At 52.2% G+C, this 24318-nt stretch overlaps 2 protein-coding genes across 3 annotated transcripts; both read right to left on the reverse strand.

The window, feature by feature from the left end:
• Nucleotides 1-1281: 1281 nt before the first annotated feature.
• Hoxa10 (homeobox A10) lies at nt 1282-10626 on the reverse strand. Of its 2 annotated transcripts, XM_076835782.2 has the most exons (3): nt 10575-10626; nt 10412-10472; nt 1282-2858 (listed from the first exon to the last, which is right to left on the reverse strand). In XM_076835782.2, the coding sequence occupies exons 2-3, from the start codon at nt 10419-10421 to the stop codon at nt 2584-2586; spliced, it is 285 nt and encodes a 94-aa protein (XP_076691897.1). In that variant the 5' UTR covers nt 10422-10472; nt 10575-10626; the 3' UTR covers nt 1282-2583. The 2 variants fall into 2 exon arrangements, with proteins under 2 accessions (XP_076691897.1, XP_076691891.1); XM_076835776.2 differs by lacking the exons at nt 10412-10472; nt 10575-10626 and adding an exon at nt 4037-5018.
• A 2905-nt stretch (nt 10627-13531) lies between these two features.
• Nucleotides 13532-15912, reverse strand: Hoxa11 (homeobox A11). Its single transcript, XM_076863571.2, has 2 exons — nt 15201-15912; nt 13532-13764 (listed from the first exon to the last, which is right to left on the reverse strand). Exons 1-2 carry the CDS (start codon nt 15910-15912, stop codon nt 13532-13534), a joined length of 945 nt encoding a protein of 314 aa, XP_076719686.2.
• Nucleotides 15913-24318: the final 8406 nt, after the last annotated feature.

Consider the following 24318-nt stretch of genomic DNA (forward strand, 5'->3'; position numbering starts at 1 on the left):
GAAGAGAGGCTCCTGCGCTGAGAAAGCCGAGGTTGCCACCGCAGGCCTGGCACTACCAGGGCCTTGATGCCCCGCCCGGCCCGGCCCCCGCGCGTACAGGTACCTGGAGACGATTTCAACTGAAGTAATGAAGGCAGTGTCGTGCTGTCGAGAGAAAGGTGGATCCCAACAACAGGAAACTACCTAAATCACCGACCAGTTCTGGTGCTGCCCGCGCGGGGCTCCCTCGCCCGCCGCCGCCGCCGCCACCGCCGCTGCCGCCACCGCCGCCGCCAAGGAGAGAACCCTGAGATCATGCCTGGACCAGCCCCTTGGCAACCTGCACCCACCGCTGCCACCGAATGCCTCGGGCTGCCACAAACCCGTCACGGAGGGAGAAGCCACCGGTCCCCAAAAAGGTAAGCTTGGGGGAGGGAGAGACAGCGGGAGGGAGCGAGGGAAAGCAAAGGAGAAAGGAAAAAGGAAGGAGGGGAGAAGGCGAGAAGAGAGCTGGGAAAGAGCAGAGCGCGTGCTGGTTTCCCAAATCTTGCAGCTTCGAGAACCGCCGCTGAGCGGCGGCAGTCGTGGGCGACTCAAAGCGCCAGAGGACAGCACACAGCCGGGTTCTTTGGCGGAGGCCTCCACGCTCGCTCCCCTCGGCCGCTCGCTCTCCCCCTCTCTCTCTCCCCTAGCCGCCCGCCCGCCGAGACGCGCGCTCCCGCGCCCCCTCCCCCGTAACGTCGCCCCCCCCCCCACCTCCGGCGAGCAGGAAACGCGTGGCCCTGCCGAGGGCATCCAGGTGGGGGAGGCTGTGCTGGGGGAGGGGGCGGCCAGACCTGGGTCCATCTAACCGCGGTCGCATCACTAAGATGCGCAGCGGACCAGGCCTGCTCCCCGGATTTAGGCAAAGGGTCATCTGGGACCTGGGCACCCGCAAAATAACTGGCCTCCGCGAGCCTCTCTGGGGCTCCCGAAAGAAATCCTGTTTAGCTTCCTCTGCCTATGCAGCTCCCCTCTCAACTGAAACCACTGGTCCAAGACAGCCACAATCCAGATATACTAGCAAGTCATAAAACTGAACAAAAGCCGACAAACCTTAAGGCACCAGGGCTATAGGGCCCAGACAAATTACGACCGTCTAGGTAATATTTAAATAGATGCCTAAAGTAATTGCAGGGGGCTCAGGCTAGTACTCCTGTTGTAAAAGTGGTGGATGGAATAAAGTGGAAGGTGAAGATAAGAAGTAAAAAAAAAAAAAAAAAAAAAAAAGAGGTAAAATTAAAAAGCTTCATTCCACAGCTTTTATTCTATAAGAACATAAACATCGTCTTTTTTCCACGCACAGCAGCAATACAATATTAATTTATTCTGATTTAAGATTAGAAGTAAATAGAGCTAGAACTAACATTTATAATAATGATAGAATGCATTTGCTTAAAACATGATTGGCAATTTTTCATAATAATAGACATTTATACAGATTTGTATTTATAGTTTTTTTCTTTTTTCTGCACCTACAGGTTTGACCCTTTTATGCATGTAACTTCACAGTATAAAGGAAATCCAAACAATGTCTCCCTTCTCTAGTTTATTCTGCTTGCCTCAGCCCTCCTAGGCTTCCGTGAATTTCAGAAAGCCATGCACACACAAAAAGATGTAAAAAATGTAAAATAATAATAATAATAATAATAATAATAAACCTCCACAAGACAGGGAGAATTGTGGTGTGCTTTTCGGGTGTTACCAGTGGTAACGGTTTTAATGACAAAAAATCCACTAATTCCACATGTATAAACAAAACTACATTATTATCAACAGCCAGAAGAAAATGGAAATTCAGAGGTAAATGAAACATTTTAGTCAGGCAATGCAAGACCTTACACAATCTAGAAGAGAAGTTTCCTTCTCTTGGTCACTTTTTTTTTTCTTTTAAAGCTGGGATATCTTACAGAGGAAGGAAAAAATAATCATTCTCTTTCTGCTTTTTCAATCAGCCAAAGCCAAGCTCTATTGCCAACCTGCATGTCTATGCCTGTATGCCCTTCTCTTGGCCAAGGAAGAAAGAAAGAAGAAAAAAGAAACCCAGGGGCCTGAATCCCCTGATTAAATACAGCCCAGCCCTCCAGGCAAGCGGACCCAGTGGCGGCTCCTTGCACCATTGACCTCAGGCCAGACACCTTAGGGCCGACAGTGGGACCTGGGTCTTCTGGCTAGGTTGTCTGAGGTGGGCAGGAAAATAGCTCTAAGGATGGAAGGAGGAGGATAGGGGTTACTTCCAGCATTGAGACCCCTAGACAGCAAACCAAGCCCAGCCAGGATTTGACATTTAGGACAATATCTATTTCAATAGAATTTAGCGCGATATGGCTTTTTCCCCCTGAAAACAAGTAAACCAGCACCAAGCAAATAAAGAAACAAAAAGTCAGAACAAACCAGCCCTGCACAGATGTAACGGCCCGGGAGATGGCGAGTGTGGAAGGGTAGAATGGGGCTCCGAGACACAGGTGCGAGTTCTGGGGAAGAAGCTGAAGACAGAGGGAGGGGACGGGCGCTCTGGCAGCGGGGGATAAAAAAAAAAAAAACCCGGCATCGCCTGGAGCTTCATCAGGAAAAATTAAAGTTGGCTGTGAGCTCCCGGATCCGATTTTCTCGGTTCATTTTCTTCAGTTTCATCCTGCGGTTCTGAAACCAGATTTTCACTTGTCTGTCCGTGAGGTGGACGCTGCGGCTGATCTCTAGGCGCCGCTCTCGAGTAAGGTACATGTTGAACAGAAACTCTTTCTCCAGCTCCAGCGTCTGGTGCTTGGTGTACGGGCAGCGCTTCTTCCGGCCGCTCTTTGCAGTGAGCCAGTTGGCTGCGTTTTCGCCTTTGGAATTGCCTGGCGTTTAAGAGAATACAGAGGGGAAGGTTAAGTCGAGGCCACGCGGGCTGCACGCGGGGGTGAATTCCAGACGTCTTTCCCATAAGAGGGATGCCCCAAGTCACAGAGAGAAGGGTTATGCCCCTGTTTGGCTTGCGGAGAACAAGCAGTTCCTCCAAAAGTCATGGCAAATTGAATGGGCCTTCAATCTACACCCACCCCTCAAATTTACATTTTCTTCCACTTTTCCCCCCAAACACCTGTTTCAGCACAAAGCTGCCAGGGTACTTGTAGAATGAAAGGCCTGGGAGGGCAGGCTGCACATCTTGAACTTAACGCCATTCTTTTCATCTCCTCTATGGCAGACAAGTATTTCCTGAAGCCTCCAGGTTGGGGGAAAGGACTGCTTTCTTTGATGGGGGACCGGCAGCGGATTGTTTTACTACAGCCCCCCCTGATTGCTCATGATGAAGAGGAGAAGGGCATAGTTGGGCCAATGGGGAAGGCAAGAAAAACTGATTCTGGGGTCAAGGGCCCTCCCTTGCATCTCTGCAAGAGCCAGGGGTATGCAGCTGGGCGATTCCGAGTTCCAGGGGAAATGAAATAGCCCCTCTCTAGTTTTCTGCTCTGGGCCCCGGCGTCCAGGCCGGATTTGTCTTTTCTTCTCTGGCAACAGGGATTCCCGCCCCTCCTGCAACTTTGAAAAAGGCATGGGGGATCGTAAACTCGAACTTCGCCGGTTAATGGGCTTATTTATTGGCGCTGGCGGCTGCTTATTTTGGATGCCTTACAAACATCCGCACTATCTGCGGGCGAGCCACTTTCCCTCCCTCCTCCTCCTCCCCCCCGCGTGGGCCGCGCCGTGCAGGCTGGGCCCGGACCAGGGGTTGGGGTGCTCCGGGCCACAGGGAAGATCATGCACAGGAGGGGGGCTGCTCGCTGGTGTCGTCGCCTCCAGTCAGGGTGAGCCGGGGCCAGCGCTGAGAATGTCTTGGTGTGGGCCTCTAAGCTGGACATGAATTTTTACTGCACCCCCACGCCCAAATATTAAAAAGCGAGTTCACAAGGTCAGCCTGCTTGCAGCTTGGGCCAAGGCTGGCCGGCTGCTGCGCGGACTCCTGGTTCTCTGCTCCTTCCTTTTCTTGGGTCTGCCTGTCTACCCTCCTGACTGCAGCCCTGTGGCGCGCCCTGCTTACCCAGGGAGTCCTTCTCGGGCGAGGCTTTGCTGCTCTCGGAAGGGGCCGGGGAGAGCTCCTCCGCGGCGGAGGATGACGCGTGCGCCTCCTCGTCGCCCTGCGAGCCCCCACCGCCGCCGCCACAAACCAGCGTTGGGGGCGGCGGAGAATCGAGGGCTCGCTCCTTCCGGGCGGCATCGGCCGAGCCAGAGGCGAGTGCCGGTGGCGGGTCGAAACCGCGCCCCGGGGGCTGCGCCGGGAATGGACTGGCGCCGAGCTGCTGCACGCCACCGCCGCTGCCGCCGCTGCCGTAGCCCTTGGCCGTGCCGTAGGCCTGAGAGAGGCGGAAGTAGCCGGGCACTGGCACTCCACTGGAGGCTCCTAGGGCGCAGCCGTCGGGCGGCGGGCCCCGCGGGAAGGGGGCCAGATCGGTGGTGGCCGCTGAGCTTTTGGGGCATTTGTCCGCCGAGTCGTAGAGGCAGTAGGAGCTCTCTTCTTTGATGTTCTGGGCGAAAGAGCACGAGGTGGCCTGTGGTGGGGCCTGGGGTGGCTGTGGCGGGGGCGGCGGCTGCTGCTGAGGTGGCTGCTGCTGCTGCTGCGACGGCGGCCCCTCAGGCGGCTCCATCCGGCAGGACCGGGGTGCATCTAGCCACAGGTCTATGGGCGCCGGCGCATAGCCGTGCGCTCCGGGGCCCAGGGCCCCGCTACCTCCACCACCGCCAGGCGAAGCCGGCTCATTGCGCTTGCCGCCCAGTGCGGGGAAGAGCCCGCAGCTCTGCAGCCCATAGGGCAGGTCGGTGGCAGGCGGCAGGTAAACCCCGCCGTGGGCGTAGTAACCACTGCCGCCGCCGCCCCCAGCGCCACCTCCACCACCTCCCGCTTCGCCTCTGCCCGAGCTGATGAGCGAGTCCACCAAAAAAGAGTTCGCGGCGGGGCTCTCCGAGCATGACATTGTTGTGGGATAATTTGGCGAAGGGAGCAGATAGCCCTTTCTGGCTGACATTTCTTGTGCAAAACATGCTGAATACGATTAGCAATCCCCCCGCACCGCGGCGGGCGTCCGCAGCCAATCCCGAGCCAGAGTTTCCGCGCGACCACTCCCAGTTTGATTTCGTAGGCACAGGGCCGCTCTCCGAGGGCGCCCTCAGAGCCCGCGATTGATATAAATATGTAATCTGTATTGATGGGCCAGGAGATGCACGCCTGACACCTTGGCCCGAAGGCTGTGAGCTGTGGGGGTTACCCTAAAGTGGTTGGTGGGGGGCCTGGCCCTAGGCTCGCTCCGCCCCTATTCTGATATGAGCCCTAAGCGGGGGTCTGTTGGAAGTGTTCTTGGGCCCTGCGCAGTTAACAAGTGGGGTGTTTACGGTGCGCACCCCAGCCCGCCTTGGGTGCTCTCATCCCTGTTGCAGAAGTGGCCACTAGGCCCAGGTGCCCTGTGACTACATATAGGAACTCTGTCGGAGACTCACGTTCTTCCTATTCAGCTCTGGACCTGGAGGTGGCCCCATCTCTGGAATCTGGTTTCCAAAAGTAGCAAACCTGGTCCCAAAGCCACTGGGATCCTCACAGTGTCTGGAGTAAACTGGAAGCTAGCTATTGCCATACTTCTGACATCTCACGCCAAATACTCCCCCAAATGCAATAGCTGATCCCTGATCCTTTAGCCTCCAACACTGTCCTACCCTGTGGGTTCATCCACAGGATTTATTCCTCTTCAGTGCTCACCTGACTTGCCTTTTATACATCTCCTGTTGGGGAACCTTGGAGGTCTGGTGTAAGCTAGAATGGGAAGTGACTGGCATCCTTGGCCGGAAGACTTTCCCCACCAGACAGGAGGCCAGAGCCAGGTCCAGACACCCTCACGGACACCCTGAGGAGATCCCATACTCAGGTCCTTTAAGAGAGTTGAAAGCTTGGCCCTAGGGTTTTTGTTATTCTAGGATGAGGAAACCTGGAAGGGGAAACTTGGAGGAATGTGCCCAGCAGACACCTCTGCCACTGTTCCCTCTCCTTTGGGCCATGGCATTCCTATGTTCCTGGCGGCTGTAACAAAAGCTGATATCACTAAGCTTCTGCCTCTCCCCACCTCTCTTACTCCATCCTCTCCAAACCTATGGCTGGGGAAGTTTTTCCTCCTAAGGTGTGCACATTTTAACAAGGCCCAGGGTGAAGAAATCTATTACCTCAGCGACTAAGCTGGGCTTGTGACCCTTTTATAGGAGAGTTCCAAGCCAGACCCTTTGCTCAACAAACATTGACTGGATCTTACTTAGGGGTGCTTTCTTAGCCAATTGGAAATGGCCAGCCTGGGGCGCTAGCCCCCAAATGTGGGCCTCCATACCAGGCTCAGGAAATGTGACCTTTTCCGGCCGGATCCAGTGGAACCAGGGAGGTCTCTGCCTTGCCCCTGACCTGTGGGCTACAGGTCTCCAGAATGACCCAGGCTGGCTACTCATCCAGCTTCAATTAAAGCTGGAGTTACTGACCCTGGGGATCCCAGGAAGTAGAGAAATCAAACCTCTCTGCCAGTGGCTTCCTTCCAGGATGAACTCAACCTGAGGGGATAGGCATCCTGAGAGAATCCTGAGAGTGCAAGAGAGAGCTAGCTAGGTACAGCCCAGCCTCTGGTTTCTAAGAATCCAACAGCTGCCATTGTGGCTGCTTTATAATTGGTGCCCAAGAGGCCATGCCACTGCTATGGTCATACAGTGTTCCAGCCACTTCTACCTCCATCCCTGTGATGACCGGCTCTATACAGACTAGGTATCAGAATACAAAATACAGCGATAGTGGAGAGAAAAATAAAGAGGAATGGAGGAGAGAAGGACAAAGAAAAAGGAGAGAGGAGGAGAGCTTGAGGGAGCCAGTTTTTTTCCAGCTTCAGTCCTCAAGCTATAGCAGCTGCTTAGCACAATCAAGACTCGGGTCTGTGCTGACACATTGCTAACTCTCCACTGTTCTGAGTTGTTCCTGCACCCCAGGCCAAGACAAATTTTCATCCACCTATGCCTAAGGGCCGCTAAGTAGCCAGCAAATCTGAGCACTGAAGAGCTCACAGCGCTGCAGCCTAGGGCCCTATTGGGCTTTCAGGATCTGCCTGGTCCCTGCTCTGCTCAATAAGAGGGTAAAACTCACTGGAATTGTTGTGTTTAGCAGTGCCACCTGGGTATGCTACAAAACTGGGGACTACCCAAAAAAGACACTTTGCTCCTCAGCACTGCCTGTGCCTCTCTGGAAAGGTCATGTGGCAAGTATAGGTGGCAAGAGTGAGAAAGGCTCTTTGAGGAGAATGAGCCCCAGCAGGCCAGCATGCCAGGATTAGGGCCCAGCGTCCTGCCTGTCCGGATCCAGTGTAAAAAGCAACTTTCCAGGCTCAAATTTGGAAAGGGCCGTTGCCATTGGAGAGTATGTTTGAGATGATGGAAGCTACAAAAATAAAGTGAAAGACATTGATGTAAACCTGTCTTTCTTAACCTTTTAGGGTGTTAGGGACCCCCCTGAAAAATAAAAGGCAAATCTGACTTACACTGAAAAATGCCTATCTATGCAGTCCCACAATTCAACCATTATTTTCAAGGAATTCACAGACCCCTCAAAGCCTTTTCCTGTAGCTCTCGAGAGGATCTAGGACTTTCCTGGGACTCGAAAGACCCTGCCAATTTGGCTGGTAAGACACCCTGATGCCCTGCTGCAGGCAGCCCTCAGGCTACTTTTGGCCAGGGCCCTGTAGGACCGCCAAATGGGTTTCTATGCTGGATGGGATCCAGGAGCCTGCACGTGCCAACAAAGGTTACAAAAGTTAGCTTAGCATACTGCAACTGCTACAAAAGGCCACCCCTGCTAAAGAGTGAAGGAGTGGGAAGGCCTGCCACCAGCATCACAGCCCCTGGGGTTGACACTTGGGTCTTCATGGACCTTTGCGGTGGTTGGTATGAGTTTTTCCAGCGTGACTCCCCCAACCCCCTGCAATCGGATGTTGAGTTTGAACTTTCTAGATTAAAGGGAGGGAAAAGTGTGTAGGCTTGTATGGAAGATCCTCTCTAGCCTAGGACCTGGATCCCACCCGCACTGGGACTGTTGAGTTGGGAAAGAAGAGCCCGCGCTGCGCTCCCTTGGTTCCCTTCGCTCCCTTCCCGGACTGGCCTGCTGTGGCTGTTTCCTTCGAGCTAGAGAATCAACGCAGCAGAAACTCAAGTTAAACGCCACTTTGTGCCTCCTCAGCCATCTGAGTTGGTCTGGAGCCCCCAGTATTCCTGACCAGCCCCAAGCCTTCTGGGCCTCTCTAGGTGTTAGCCTCCTCAATAAAATATTCCTTTCGTTTATAGATCGCTTTGGTTTCCGGAGGTTTCCCATTCCGGAGAGATTAAGAAAAGCGATTCAACTACATGGGTCGGCTTCTGTCCACTGTCTCTCCCTCTTGCCCGTCTGCCTTCTTATCTTTTACCCTTCCTTCCTGAATTTCTTTCTCTTGCTCAGGATGCCTTTGACCTGAAACGCCGGGTGCCTGTTTGCCTCCACCAGGCTTGTGCCGCTGCGGTTCCGCCGCCTCTGCAGCCGCAGCAAGAGCCTAAGTTTTATTCAGGAGTAAAAACTGCCCATTTCTACCTGGTGATAACACTCGGTCCTTCCACGGAACTTGAGATAAACATCAGGCCCGTGGAACATGCAAGCCCGCTAGCGGAGAATTACTTTGCAGTTCACTAGAAGCCGATTCCTTTTCCTGAGTAGGCCCTTCCAAACAAGGAGAAATAAATTACGAAAAACAAGTTGTGTTCTTTTACAGGAAAAATAATGAGGTCCTTAGCTTGAGATAGCTAGTAAACAATTTATATCTGGAGGCCATTCTCAATACTTTCTGGCTTCTGAATTATCCAGCAGGCTGTGGGGTTGGGTTGATGCTCCGCAGAAAGAAAAAAAAAATGCTGTTTTTTCATATTCAGCATTAACAAAAATTTTGTGTTTTCTCTAATTCACGAATTTTTGCATAACTAAAAAATTTCCCAAAACAATGATGTTCTTTTTCTGTTGGCTTTTTTTTTTTTTTTTTTTTAAGAATGTCAACAGTTCCAGGGATATTTAATGTGTCTTTTTTGAACCGGTCAGGTGCAATCTATTCTTAAACAAGCTTTAAAATTATTCTAAATCCAACCACCAAGCTAGCTCTTCCCAGCATTGTGGGGGGAGTGTTGAGGCCTTTTCACTCACTCCTTAAATTGCAATATTCTTAGTTTTGCCCACAATAAATGACCCCTTGCCTTGAAACGAAAGGCCCATCTGAGGTTGTAGGAATAGCTCCTAGTGCAGAGAGCCGCTCACCGTTTGGGTGTTTTTTTTTTTGTTTGTTTTTTTTTTTTTTTTCATGGCTGCTTTTTTCTGACAGTTTTTTTTGGGGATCCCATTCTCAACAAAGACTAGTGATTCTAATAAGCAAAATTTACATACATGTAGAGAGGCAACATCTACTTTTTCTAGGATTCCCTGTAGAACTCACATACTGCATATTTGGGAAAAGAAAATAATGCTTTCAAAAAACTGTTAAAATATTGAAATAAAATTTTAAATACAGGAGGAAACGGGAATTTTAATTTGGACTCCAAATTGTAAGTATTTTGATAATTTAAAATTCCATTTATGACAGCCCTGAAGGAATGACCCCTTGTTCAGACTTTATCCTCTAGTCCGATTTGAAAATGGATAGGTATTTACCAATGCGTTTTTGCATATTTGTAAAATCCTCAAAAGATCTCTCTCTCTCTCCCTCTCTCCTAAGAAATTGCTGCAAAAGCCCAGCTAGGTTTATAACAGCACATTCCAGATAAGCAATACAAAGACTTCTCCAGCAGTCTTAAGAATCAAATGCAACTTCACCGAATTGGCCTTTTTTGGAAACAAAGGTTTTCCCTTGTCTGCTAGGCAGACCTCAGACCTCACCTAGTAGGAAACCAACAGCCTCTGGCAGTCTGCCCCAGGGAATAAGCCTGCTCCAGCGAGCTGCCGATGAAGACCACCCCATTGTTTTGAGTAGAAACTTTCTGTTTGCCCAGTCCTCCAATTTCTCCCCTGCCTCATAGCTCCCTATCTCAGCGGGGCTGGAACCCTTTAGCTTGGATGCCTCTCACCCTCAGCTCATCCTATTTGGAGTATTTCCACCAAATCAAAAGACCTCCTTGGGTGAAATTCTGGCGCACAGAGCTAAAATCAACAACTTTTCTCACTTAGGCCTCCTTTTGCTTTCCAACCTTAGGGAGCGATGGGAGAAGTGGGGGTGGTGGGACCAACGTCTACTGCGTCACCCCACAAACCCAGTTAGGTTCCCGGCCCCTGCTTAGACAACGGCCACCTTCTCACTCCCACCCATACAATAGTGAAAGTGCTAAACTTGTGTCCTCTTACCTTGACACATTTCCGAAATCACTGCCAAGTGGCTTCTTCCGCGCCGCGACGCCGGCGAGGCCTAGGGAAGGCACGTTGCTCTAGATTACACCAACTACTTCTTATGCGTGACCCCCCCACACCTTTTAATACCAAGGGGAGCGGCACAAGTGAAATAATGTACCGTGCTGCTCTTAGAATCAGAAGCAAACAAAGGCCAAGAATCACGCTGGGGTTCCCGGCTCCCCGGCGGCTTTGACATTGATCGGAAGTGCGCCATCTCGTGGCGGCTGCGCGACTAGTCTCAGACGGAGCTCCAGTCTCCAGCCTCCAGCCAGGAGAGGGAAGCCAGCTCCCGGCAGAGAGGAAGAGAGGACAGAAGGAGAGAATGTGCCCAGCCCGCTGCTATTGAGATCTCATTTTTACATCTAAGAAATTGCTGCAAAACCCCAGCCGGGTTTATAGCGGCGCATTCCAAATATGCAAATTGGCCAGCCCCGGACGGGTTTACGACCACATTGTCACAGCCATCGGAGGATGGGCTTTTATAGGGCTCAGAAATCAAACCCGCGCCCGCCCGCCGCCCGCCCGAGAGCAGTTCTCCTGGCTAGACTCTCTCTAGCAACTTGAGAGACTTTGGTTAATCTTTAACCATCCCAAAGGAAGTCTTTCCCTAAATCCGGGCTTCCCTGCCAGCCCCCCTCCCAGCCCCCCAAGGAGGGCCCTTGTTCTTCTCTGTGTGTCTGTCAACCTAGACATTCATCTAGGGGTCTGTTCTGCTCGCCTTTCAGCTTGGCTTCCCCTGTTGCGCCAGTTAGGCAAACAAACAAACAAACAGAGCAGGGTCTGGGGCCTCTCTTCAAATGTGACCCTCTTTGCTGCTTTGGCCCTGTCTGGGTGGCTGGGGAGAGGGTGGGGTGGGCAACAAAAGGCTCTGTCCTTTCGTCCCTGCCCCTCAAGGTTATGGGTGATGTCCAAATTTAAGGCAGAAGTTCAAAGGCAGCAAACAAAGAGGAAACCGGCATCTTTTCTCCCAAAGAAAAGACTGCCTCATCTAGGAGCTGGGGAGAAAGCACACTTAGAGGTTCTTGAGAATTTGCTCTGCTCTGGTACCCAGACTGATTCCTTTCTTGTTGATGGGGATCAAAAGGGCATCCCAGAGGGGTTCTACTCAGGCCTCCCAATCCTGAAGTAAGCAAGGGCAACTTGGGGTCAGGCCCATTGGCCTCTTTAGGCCCCAAGGCTTTCTCTAGGGCTGAGGTTATTCTGAGAAGATGAAGTACCACATTCTAGAGCCTGAGATCCCCCCCCACGAGCCCACTTTCCACAAGGACATGGTTTATCAACCACCTTGGCATCTTAAGATTGGTTTCTATTGTACCAAAATTCTGATCCAGTCACCTCCTCATTCCCTGAGGGGCTTGATAACCTTGTCCTATTAGTAGTAAAAAGGGTGTTGGGAGGGGAGACATTTGGCAGTAAAAAGCAAGCAGGGAGAGGAATGTCACACCAGGACCCAATACTCAGGTTTCCACTCTCTTTATTTTCCTGGTGCCCTGTTGCCTGTATATGCTGTGACATATTCAGTGGGTAAGAATCCAGGAAAGGCCAGCCCTTCCATGACACAGAGCCACTTCTTAACATAGGGAGGCAGAAAAGATTCAGAGGGAGGCTTTCTCAGATGAGGTCCTCAGGTCCTGGCAGGCTGAACTGCCTCCAAACATCCCCTAACACTTTCCAAATGTTGCAAGAGATTAAAAAGACCATTCTCAATACCCTTCCCCACCCTCTAACATCCCAAAGGGAATCACCTAATGACAAAAAAAAAAAAAAGTGTATTCAAACAAATTAGGTTATGGTTTCTTTATTTACAAGTCTTTTGAACACCATCCCTGTATGAAGCGTACATTCAAATATTCTTAGCAGTGAGCATGTTTAACCGTGGAACACTGTAAACAGTTAGAGCCTTTAAATATTTTCATTTTACCCCTTCTACATTGCATCTTTTAAAATTCGCTTTGGTTCCTTCAGGGAAATATATATATAATATAATATAATATTTATCATTTAAAATAATTCCAAATCATTCTCCAGCTCTTGGAAGGCCGCCGGAAGCTTCCAAGCTCAGTTCTGAGCCAATGAGAGCAGACAGTGGCAAGAAAACCGGGGACTATGGGGGACTCCAGCCCCTCATAGCCAGATCCTAGGACCTGATGGCCAGGCCAGCTGCTCTGCTGCCCCACACTGAGCAAGTCCAAGCTTCATTAAATGTGGTGGAGACTTTGCCAAACTGCTGCACTCCACAGGCATTTCCTGTGGAGATTCAGGGGCCAGCGGCCTGGGTGCAGCCTCTCTGCTTTTTCATGTCTTCCACCTCAGGGAATAGTCCACTCAAGAACCAGGCTTTGGGCCTGAGCAGTAGGCTGAGAAGAAGAACCCTGTTTGGCAGGAAGAAAATCCAGGTGGGCTGCAGGAGGTGACTGCTAGGAGCTTAGGCTTGGAACAGCATGGTGAGTAGCTAGGAGGGATAGAAAGACACCAGCACCACCTGGACAGTAGATTTCTTTTCCCTCAAGGATTTTCAGCCTTCTTCCACCTCATAGCTACTTCTTAGTTCAACTGACTTTCACATTGGTTTTGGAAAGCAGCCTCATTCTGGGCATCTAGGAATCCTCCCCTTTCCTTGCCTTGTCCTCAAGCTGAACTGGGCTTGGAGGGCACACAGCTTCTTGACTTAGGAGTCCTAGGGTCGGGCAGGCTCTGTGTGGAGGGTCCTGGGAGGGGTTGGTCTCCAGGGGCCCTGTCAGGAGGCCTAGTCCCCCAGGGGAGACCACACCCAGCCTCAGGCTCTACAGGCTCCAAGAATGAACCACCAGGGGTCCCAAACCATTCATTCTAGTGAATGCACATCTCCCAGAATCCAATTATTATTAGGAAACTTAACCATTGAGATCTTAACCAAGAGAGTCCCAGGCCCCCTCCTGTTGAGCTATCTTGGTGCAGCTTCTTCCCCTCTCTTGTACACCTCCTTTTTTTTTTTTTTTCAAAAGTCACTGTGTGGCTTGACCTTGTCAAGGGCAAAATCTGCATATGATGTCATATGTATGAAGCCCCCCCACCCATTTCCAGAAGGCTGGAGCCTTAGAGGAGTGGGTTAGCTGAGTAGTACTGTAAACGGTCTCTGTTAATTTTTTTTTCCTTCATTCTTCTGTTTTGAAACCAGATTTTGACTTGACGGTCGGTGAGGTTGAGCATTCGGGACAGTTGCAGGCGCTTCTCTTTGTTGATGTAGACGCTGAAGAAGAACTCTCGCTCCAGCTCTCTTATCTGGTACTTGGTATAGGGACATCGCTTTTTGCGGGTTCGTTGGCCACCTATGGAGGGAGAAAGGCAGGGGGTGAGTCAGGCACAGTGCCTGCAATCCCTCCTCACCAGAGCCCCGAATTGAGGAAAGGGGCTCACCACAGGATCTGGAGTCTCAGCCTAAGTTCCCTTAAGGTCTCTCCAGGCCCTGGCCTCAAGTTCCTACTGCCGGCAGGGGACAAGCTGCAGTGGGAGGCTCAGCCACAGATAAAAGCCAGCTCCCTAGATAGGCCCCCGGGGAAGGTGCTCCTGCTGCCCCCTGAGCAGAAAGGAGGGCTCCTCACAGCAACAGGCGAGTTTGCTCTGCTGAAGCCGCTTTGAAAGCAGCCGAGTGGGGGTTGCTGGCTGCTTCTTGCCCCGCCAGACTAAACAAACAGCCGCCTGCGGACATTTCACCTCCAGCACCTGGACCGCCTGTTCCCGAGGTAGTAAAGGCGTCCGGGGCCCCAGTCTTTCCCTGTTGCGGCCACGATTCCTCTATCGTTAACATCTGGGGCGGCTGCCCGGTCTTTGTCAGCCTGAGTCCTGGCCACAACCTTCTGCCGCCTCCACCAGTCTCCCTGTTCCTTCGAGGTGGGAGGTGGCAGCGGAAGGCCCCCTATCCTTGGTCTTCAGTTAAGTACCACCACCACACAGCCAGGGGGCTTTCGGGGGTGCAGGGATGCTATTTTAGGTAGGGTGGATGCAATAGAGGCTTTCCAAAGCTTCAGGCAGGCTCAGTTTGCCCCCCCTTAAAACAACAGCAACAAAAAACCCATGAGACAAAAAAACCAAAAATTCACTTTTGACAGATTTAATAACAATTGTGAATAACATGCAGTTGGACAGAAGACGGCACGTAATTGCCACAGCGCCAGAGGAAAATGGCTTCCTTTGGACAAAAAGGCCAACTTTGGGTTAATTTGTTTCTTTTAATATATTGCTCGAGCTAAGCGGGCCACTTTATCTGTTAAACGCTCTCCTAGCGCCATCATTAAACAGCGATGCCTTTGAATCCCAGCCGGGACCAGAGTCCCGGCGCAACACATGGCTTTTATAAAAATCTCCGGATTACCTCGCTATCAAAGGCTCCTGAAGCCCTTGCAGGGGGAATTTACAGGCGCCCACCTCCGGCTCCCCAGCCTGGAGCTGGCCCCGAGCGGGATCGAGCTGCCGAGTTTGGGAGCTGGGAAAGGAAAAAAAGGGAAAAGGGGAGTTGTTTTTTTTTTTTTTTTTTTTTTTTTTTTTTTTTTGCAGGCATGCTTTGGCCGGTGGGTATTTCACGGCCAATTTCAGCACTCGCCACGTGATCCCGCCTTTTATAACAAAGTTTTGTTGGGGGAAACCTAAAGGCCCTTCATAAACCTTATATGCTTATAAAACAGCATATAAAAATTTAACAGCGGTGCTGCGCTAGATTTCCAACTCCCCTTTCATAAAGCGCGGGGCACACTGCCTTTATACGTACTGGAGCCGCCGGCCTTGTCCTCAGTGTGGCCGGAAGACGACTCGGGGCTGCTGCTGCTCTCGGGGCGCCGCCGCCGTTCCTTCTCCTCCGCCGCCGCCGCCGCCTCCCGGCAGCCGCCGCCGCTGTCCGAACTTGAAGTTGCCGGCGCGCCGGTGGCCGCCGCCGCCGCCGCCGCCGCCGCGGAGGTCGCAGTTGCCGCTGGGGGCCCCTTTTCAGCGCTCTTGTCCCCAGGGTAGTCAGAAGCGGCGAGGTTTTCCGGGGTGCCGTAGGCCGTCTCAAAAAACTGGTCGAAAGCCTGTGGCAGGACGCCGTTCCTGCCCACCGTGCTATAGAAATTGGACGAGACGGCGGGGGTGGGGTGGTGGTAGACGTTGGCCGAGCTCTTGGCCAGCACGTCGCCAGGCACGCCGGCCGCGCTGGGCGCCTGCAGGCAGTCTCTGTGCACGAGCTCCTCTGCGGAGTAGCAGTGGGCCAGATTGCCGCGGGGGTGCCATTTAGTGGCGGGCTCAATGGCGTACTCTCTGAAGGTCACTTCGCGCACGGGTTGGACCTGGGGCAGGTTGGAGGAGTAGGAGTATGTCATTGGGCGCGAAGACGGGGTCTGGGGCAGAAAAGAAGGGAGGCTGGAGAAATCTGGACCCGAGACGTAGTAAGTACAACTTGGCAAATACATGTTAGAGGAGCAGGGACCACGCTCATCAAAATCCATCATTGGGCTACCTTGGGCTCTCCGCAGTAGCCGAGCTTAACATGATTCTCCACTGCAGCTGCCTCTTTGAAGCGGATCCGTGAAGTAGAAATTTGGAGACGTAAGCTGACGTGGAAATCTATCCCCATCCTTAGCAGGGAGGTGCTGGTCATGTGACCCGATGTTGAAATTGACAAGCTGCGAGCTAGTCCGGGCCTTTTTCCCCCCTTTCCTTTTTTTCCCCTCCCCTCCCTCCTCGGCTTCCTTTCTTTGTAGCCACCTCAGGGGAAGCAACAGATCGTCACTCGGTGTTCTCACCGAAAGCACGTAATCGCCGGTGTAACTCATGTTGGCTGGGGGGCCTCCCGGCGCGCGGTGAGGCTGGGGTGCGCCCCGGTGCAGCTCGCTTTTGCTCAGCTGCATGATCCTGGCCCTCGAGTGCGCCCTGGGCGGTGAGAGATCTCAACTCCCGACATCCCCACCCCCACTCCCCGGGTGGGTGAGGGATGCTCTGGGTTGGGGGTGACCAGGTGGAAGCCTGAAGCTGTGTGGCCCGTGGTCTCAGAGTGTGTTCTTCTGGAGACTCACGTTCTCACCCCCTTCTTCTCAGCCCCCCTCCCACAGGCTTGCTCTGGGAAGCACCTCAGCCTAAGAAGCTAGCCAGAACCTTTTGGGGCCAGGGTTCGCAGCCGTGGATGTGCCCGCCTCGAGGCTTGTCCGATTTGCACGGTGACTTGATTACACGCTAGCATTCACGGTCACTTCCGAAGCGCTTTAGTGCCTTCCGTCCCTAAACCGCCAAGAACCAAGGCGGCTTCCCCCGCGGTTTGTCAATGATTCACGGGGTCCGGAAGGTCCTTCGTCTCACCCGGGATCCACCTTTCCCTTAATCTTCCCCGCCTGTCTCTTCACCCCACCCGCTGTCCTTGGAGAAACCCCCTTCTCCTAGCTGCCTGCCTGGGTTCCAGTGACTCGGCAGAGCCAGACGCTCTGGGGCTGCGCCTCTGCTCTCCGGTCTGCATGCCTGCCTGGTCTTCTGGAGCTGAGGAATCGGGAAACCATGCAATTGAGGCAAGCCTTGGGCTGTTTTAGAGGCGCTGACATCCGAGGAGCCTTCCCCTGGGTATGCTGCACCTTTGGGGGACCCTGCCAGGATGCTTGCTGAGCTATGGGGCTGTGAGGGAAAAGGGGGACCAGCAAGGAGGGAGTGATAGCCAAGGAGTCCTGACCAAGAAAGGGGCGACCTGCCTCTTTTTTCCCCCCTTGCAAATCCTAAGAATGAAAGTGAGAGATGTGCAAGGCAGAAACTCAGAAAGCTCTGTGTCTTTCGGCTACTCATTCCAGAGAAGGAGCACAATACCAGAGAGAGAGAGAGAGAGAGAGAGAGAGAGAGAGAGAAACACACACACACACACACACACACACAGAGAGAGAGAGAGAGAGAGAGAGAGAGAGATGCTTTCCAACTCCCTGCACCTTGGGCAATAAGGATGCCTTAAAACGGTTAGGTTTGCTCTAAAGATAAAAGCAGAGGCCATAGTTGCTGGTTTGAACATACCTTTCTTGGGAGAAGGAAATTGGGAAATTAAATAAGCAAAATAATGTTTATCATTCTGCAGGATTAAAGGAATAATATTTGGGGGAAAATGAAAGAAGGGAGAGGGCACAGAGCAGACAGGTAGGGCCAGGAACAGGAAGGGGACCCAGACCTGAGGCCTCCCCCCAACTCTAGGAAGGATTGGGGGTGTCAGAGAAAGAAGTCCAAAAATCAAAAAGGAAAACCTTTTCCCTTCCCGCATCTATGAAATAGCTAAAGATCTTTATATATGTAGAGAGATTTAGAGTATAAACTCTAAGGTCTTTGGTATTTAAGTGTCAACATCGATTAATGTATTTATTGCTGAGCTGACTGTAACCGACTCAATAACAAATTTAATCATGTATTGCACTGGAAAAAATATTCTCATTATGTCTTTTCTCCAAATAATGACCCACCATTGCATTTGAATACCCTGTAAATATCAATAATATCAAGTAATTACTCTGTAGTGGAGTAAACTAATTTATTAGCATTAATGTTTACGTGCCCCCCCCCACACACACAAGGGTTGCTTATTACAAATCAAGCTACTCGGACATAATGGTTTAATGAACTCTTTATTCAGGATTTGCTGCGAGAACTTTCATGCCCCTTGAATCCCTGAGAGCTAAACTTGAAATTATTCGTGTATCTTCAGCTTGACATATTTGTCCACTGTGGCTTGAGTAGAGGGCAGCAGCAGTGTGAATAAGAAGGTCCAGTGGGAGGGAAAGTTATTGAGGAAGGGTAGCTTGAGACCTCCTAAAGCTGGGAATCACAATTATGGGATTGTCCTGCAGTGAAAAAACTTCTATTTCTAGCAGTGATCAACAAGGCAAAATATTTATTTCTCTATACAGTATCTGCTTCTTGGAGACAGAATATGAAAGAGAGAGAGAGAGGTTTCATACAGCAGTATTTGAATAGTTTCTTGTCTTTCTGTCTTGATTTTGACTCTTCCAAACTCTCTCCCAGAAGCCCACCCAGTCCTCACCACCCCTACCCTTGAACAAAAGGAATGCATGAAGGGTTTCAGTGACTTTGCCATAACAAAGGCGCCACCATTGCAGGGCTCGCCCCGCCCCTGGGTGAAGGCAAACAAATTCTTGCACTTGTATTAGGGCTTTTAAGACCATAATTGAACCCGGGGGCGTCTAGGAGAACCGAAAACAGTTCTAGACAGACCTGCGGTTTTATAGCAGTTTTGGCAGTCAACTTCAGCTTGTGTCTGAGCAGTGGGGCCACGGTGGCCCACCAGCTGGGGGACGCCAAGCTACCTCCCCAGGCAGAATACAGCCCCTCTCTTAATTAGATCGGTTTCCCTGGTGCCAGGGGGAAGGAGTTCTTGCAGAAAGGTGGGTATGGGTCTGTGCGTGCTCTGCATAACCGTTGCCTTCCATGTCCTCCAGGGCCAAGCTGAGTGGGTGCCTGCTTGTCTGGATCCTAAGGTGTCTGCAGGAGACAAGGAGAATTCCCGAGGAAAGCATGGGGACAGAGGAAGGAGTTCCAGGAGTGGTTGGCAGGGCAATTGGGCAAGCTGTACCGAAGCCGGGTGCCCAGAGGGACTTGCAACCTGGAAGGGGGCGTGTGGGGGCGCTGCCGTAAAGATGAATGAGGGAAGAGGCTTTTGATGCCAGCAGAAGGGAAAACGCCCCGGAGCTGCCGAATGCTTTTAGTTCCCCAGCAGGAATGAGAAGCGGGTGCTCAGATCCCAAGGCTGCGCAACGTTCCCAGCTTTGACCGCTTCCGCCCCACTTGCGCGAAATACGCACAGGTAGTGTGAATGTTCTTCTATGCAGGCGGCAGGGGTAAGGGGTCTGCGCCGCTCTGAGGTTCGGACCAAATCTTGGGGAAGAACGGGAGAGAGAACTGCAGAACCTTGGTTTTGACTTTCCTATGAGCCTAATTGAATCTTCGGCTTTGCAGGAGGCCCAGCAGCCAAGCCGAGCCGGGCTCTGGGGAAGAACCGAATGGGAATAAGGCCACCCCGGAAAGCCAAGTCCGAGTTCCAATTCTTGAAGAGACCGCAGCGGGCAAGGTTGTGACATTGGCCCTGGCGACTGTTTTCCCATAAGCTGCTGTTTTTCAAGAGCTCCACAGCGCGGGGCCATCTTCAGAAAACACTCTTCGGCGTGCATTTCCTTTAATCGTCCATCCGGAGCTCCACGGCGGCTAATGCGCGAGGCCAAAAATGTTTGGAGGAAGAAAAACAAAGGCAGGAAGTGGCGGCGGCCTGACGGTGCGTGTGTGTCTGTAAAGAAGGGAGGGAGCCGGTTCAATCTCTCCTTGTTTTTCCGAACTTCAAGTTCTAGGCAGATCTCCGCAGGGCTGGCCCTGTCTCTCCCGGCGCAGCTTTTGGAGGTGGCCACCCGGAGAGAAGGCCGGCGCCCGCGCCAGCCTTGTCAGGCGGAAATGGCTAACAAAATTTGGTCAACAAAACTGGCCAAGCCTTTCTGAGGCTTCTTCTGGTTTGTTCTAAAGTTGGGGGGTGGGGCGGTGCTGCGCATCGCTTCCCGGACCCTCTTTGGAGGGCTGACTGCCACCGTCTGAGGATGGTGGTTAGTGCAACCCGCGCTCCATCCGCTTTCCCAGGCGGGATATCAGAATAAAGTCTGTCCAGGCGCCTCTGCCGCAGCCGCTTCTTCTTGTAGTAGGGGAGGTCTGGGCAGCGGTGAGCCTCTCCACAAAGCCTGAGCGGGGTGGCCTCGGGGCAGTCATTGCGCAGTTGGGCAATTGGAAGCCCCGTTACCCTGGTTGTTGTGCCGGGGGCATTTCCAACACATTCTAGGGACAGGTGCTGCAAGAACCATCACTTGACAGGCAGCTTAACACCTTCTCACTCCAAGGGAGGATAGAGCTGTGGGGCAGAGAGCACCTCTGGACTCCAAGCTTCCTAACCCCAACTGGCAAGGCTGTCCTTGCTATCCTTGGGGTTGGCTTGGAATGCTCCCTGGCTTGGGACGCTCCCTGTTCCCTGACTCTGAAAATCTGAAGTCTCCAAGTGCCTATACTTGCAGCCCTTTGAATGCAAGCGAGTGGTCCATAGGGTCCACAGTGTGAATGTCAAACCAAGCTGCCCCCACTCAACACATTCCTTCTCAAACCGGTCCTGTTCTCTTGCAGTTCCTGCTAGCTCTTCTCCTATCCTGCCTCTTTCCAGCCAGTCTTCCCTTCTCAGTTCTCCTGCTTTTTCTGATGTCTTTTCTAGGCTGTGCAAGAGCTAAGATGCCATTGGAGGGCACTTAGTATGCAGGCATAGAGAGAGGGGTCCATTAGATTTCCCACCTCCCCTTTCCAGATCTGAACTGGGTCTCTCAAACTCCTTCTTTGGACTACTCCATCCCAAATCCCTACTATGTCTGCTTTCTTTTTCTCGCTCCCTCCTTCACCAACACTTTTCTTCTGGGAACCCAGCTCCTGCTTTTCTGACCTCAGCAATCTCCAACGGTAGCTGACCTGGGAAGGGTGAGACACCTTTGTCAGACCAAATCTCATTCCTAATTGTCTACAGTTGTTTCTCAATGGATTTCTTAGGGCACCTTTAATATTTTGCCTCTTCTTGCTGACATAAGCTCTTACTTTCTTCTGTCCCAAATGTTGACTGTTTTGAAAAAGCTGAAGAGAAGATTATTGCTACCCTGGTGACCATATTGCACACAGGTGCAAGAATCAGCCAGGAGGATGAAGGTGGAAATGTCCACAGAGCTCTAGACAGGATTGAAGGCCAGGTCTCTATTTGGAGAATCTTTCCTTCCAAGTAGGAGGTGTCCTTGGGGTTACTGTCCTTGGTAGTGGGCTAGGGAGATGGATTGAATGGAATGGCCCAAGAAATCTCTTTAAGTATTTGTTCTGAGGGAATGGTTTATTGGAAGATCATGGTCAATCTACCATTTTTGCTTCAATAAAATATCATGGGAACACTTCTGTTACTACAAGGTGAAGGCAGGGATTAATTTGTCCCTTTGTCAAGGCACCAACCCTCCCCTTAAATTCTCTTACTCTTCCCTAAAGCACAGGAACAGATAGTGCCTTGAACTTGACCTCATAGTTGGTTTTTGGTCTGACCAACGGGTAGAATCATCCTCCAGTGCCCCTCAATACCTGAAGAAGTCCATATTCTTCCTCTGGCCACTGGGGGGTAGGGCACAGGGTTCAGCTGAGTGTCTTAAATGCCCAAGCAATCTGGTTATCATTTAGTTTAGTGGGTCTCAAACTGATGGGAGAAGGGAGGCTTACTACCTTTGAGAACTATTTTTATTTTTACTGTTGCCAGCTCATTAGAGAAGGTTTTATTTATTTTTTCCTATACAGCAGGAACAAGTAGATGGGGAAAATTAAAGCACAAAGCCCTGGTTCTCAGTGTCTGCCATCTATTTTCCCTGCAGTTTCGGCCCAAACGGGTTTCTCCTGCCGAATGTACCTGCAATAGGATGACAAAAGAGGGCAGTCCAACCAGAAGGTTGGCTCTATGTCCTGGTCTTAGTTCCCAAGGCCATGGCTCACAGGATCCCAACTTACCCCAAGCTCCATTTCTACTCAGTGCTGTTGGTGGCTCACACTCCATGCTTGAAAAGAGCCTCTGCTCCTATCTACCCCTGCCAAGGAGCCTTCCTTACCCACACTGCCAGGCAGTTCTGCCATGATACATTTGGAATCTCTTCTGCTATATATCTCCACCCTATCCCCACCCTAGACCCAACCCTGCCTTTGCAGCCCTGGGGTAAAGCTCAGCTTTTCAGTCTTAAAAAAAAAAAAATCATTTGTAGGTCCTCTTTGGTTCATCTGGAGTGATAGCCACAGAAGCAGAATAGGCTCAAGATGTTTGCTGCTGAGCCAGAAGCACTGACCTACAACAGGAAGGCTATGGGCAGGGCATTAAAGGGCTCCCCTCCTTGCATAGCATAGTGAAGGCTTCTTGAGGTCCAGGAATCTGAAATCTTTACATAGGCAGAGTCCTCCTCAGTGCAGATTTCTGGCAGAAGAGCATAGAGGGTCCCCAAAGGTCTGCCATACCGTGATGAAGGGCCTGGACTCCGGGACCTTAGCAGGGTCTTTGCTTTCCTATCCTGCACTAGGCCGCTGGTCTTGTAAGCCACTTGTTCCTACCCGGACCCAGAATTCCATCCCAGTCACATCTGCTCCTTAGGTTTGCAGGTGCTCCCTCTTGCCCCGGGTAGGCCTCCGCCGGTTCCGAAGTCTTCTGGGCTGGGGAAGATCCCCGCTCTTCCGGGACGAGGACATAGCCTGGGTCATCCCTGTTCCGGGGATTCCTTTCCAATAGGGCTGGGAGTAAGGGCGTTGGAAATCAAGAAAGAATACTGCTCCAGTGCAGGAACCCAAGGTACCAGAACCCACTTGCAGCAGGAATGATGACCCAGCCAATTGTACATCTGCGCCTTCTTGAAATTGCGGCTGCGGTCGTGAGCTACCGCCACCAGCCCTGACCATGGAGGCGGCAGTGGCGCCAAGGACTTGACCTTTATGGAGAGAGAGGAGAGAGCTCTCTGTGCCGCCGGGAGGGGGACGCGCGGCTGTCTCCAGCCTCTTTCACCCAATAGCAGCCCAGATAACCCACGCATGCTGCGCAGCTCACCCCCTTACCCCCCTCCATTTTGTGCAGTGTTCCCAGGCCTTCGGCGGAGAAACAAAGCCCCCAGCGCTGCTCTCACCACCTCCCCTGGGAGCTCTAGTCCCAATCCCCCCAGGTCAGAAGGCGCAGAGCTAAAGCTACACTCTCTCCAGGGCCCTCTTCTCTCGCCTGATCCCAGGTACCCTCAGCCAGCACTTGGGTATACTACGCTGGATGCCAACCCCGGCCCCCGCCTGTGCTAAGGCCCGGTGCGCTGGGTCCTGGCGTCAGGCTGCGGGCGGCGCCGGGACCCACAGAGCCCGACCTGGCAGATGCGCCGGGCGCGGCGAGGCCCAAGGCGCTTCCACGCCCAGGTGGAGAAAGCGACTGTCTGGAGCGCCGGGATTCGGCAGCTCGCGTCCAAAACATGGCTTAAGTGCCCAGCTGGCACTTGGCTCCCTCGGATCTCATCGCACCGCTCAACTTCGGGCTCAGAAAGCGGAAGTATTTGGTAGAGAAAAACACGGTTTCTTTTCAGCCCGTCTCAAAACCCCTTTTAGAGAAAATGCTCCTGTCAAGTTTTATTTCCCGTTGCAAACCACCTTCCACGCTGCCAAGAATTAAGACCAGGAGAGATTAAATACCCGATTATTCTCTTGGGGAGGGAGGGGCGGGGCGGAGAAGGGGGCATCCGCACAAAACATTCATTTGAATCGGCTTGTCCTCATCAAATAGCTAAATACAGAGCTCCGCTGGGCCAGCTTGGCCTGCAGTGACGTCAGCGAGCAGCTTTGGGGAGACTCACCGAGCGAGCGGGTCCCCGGCCCTCCAAAGTCCAGCGAGCCTCTGGTTCCACTGTCCGGACCTCTGCCTCGGTTCCTGCCGCGCCTCTCTGGCTCGCCCTAGAGCCGTCGGAGTAAAGGAGGTTCAGTAAGGGTTGGAGCCTCCATTTTGAGTAGGGGTTCATGTGGAAGCGTGGAGAACTTGGGGCCTCTGTCCAGATGGGTGCAACAACACCAGGCCACTCTCTGAGTCCACAGCGGGGCTTCTCCCACTTGTCCACACCCCTGCACTGGAGGAGGCCTCGCGCAGCCACACAACCTCTACCAAAGGTTTGAAAACCTGACACCCGTTGTAATGATTTCTGCCGGGTGGATCCAGCTCTTTAGCCGCGCGATAGAGCCCTTCAGAAATAAAATCAACTGTGGCAAGGCCCTGGCGGCTTTCACGGAGGAATTATTCTGTGCCAGCGTCTTTTTTCTTTAAAATAAAATTTAAAATA

This window comes from Callospermophilus lateralis, chromosome 1 (genome assembly GCF_048772815.1).
Source record: "Callospermophilus lateralis isolate mCalLat2 chromosome 1, mCalLat2.hap1, whole genome shotgun sequence".
Classification (NCBI taxonomy): Eukaryota; Metazoa; Chordata; class Mammalia; order Rodentia; family Sciuridae; genus Callospermophilus; species Callospermophilus lateralis.

Excerpts from the sequence above, each read along its gene's own strand:
- Hoxa11 (XM_076863571.2), bottom strand. The coding sequence starts at position 15,912 with ATGATGGATTTTGATGAGCGTGGTCCCTGCTCCTCTAACATGTATTTG. Across the intron at positions 13,765-15,200 it reads GGACAAGGCCGGCGGCTCCA|GTGGCCAACGAACCCGCAAA; the intron begins GTACGTATAAAG and ends CTCCCTCCATAG.
- Hoxa10 (XM_076835776.2), bottom strand. The coding sequence starts at position 5,018 with ATGTCAGCCAGAAAGGGCTATCTGCTCCCTTCGCCAAATTATCCCACA. Across the intron at positions 2,859-4,036 it reads GCCCGAGAAGGACTCCCTGG|GCAATTCCAAAGGCGAAAAC; the intron begins GTAAGCAGGGCG and ends CTTAAACGCCAG.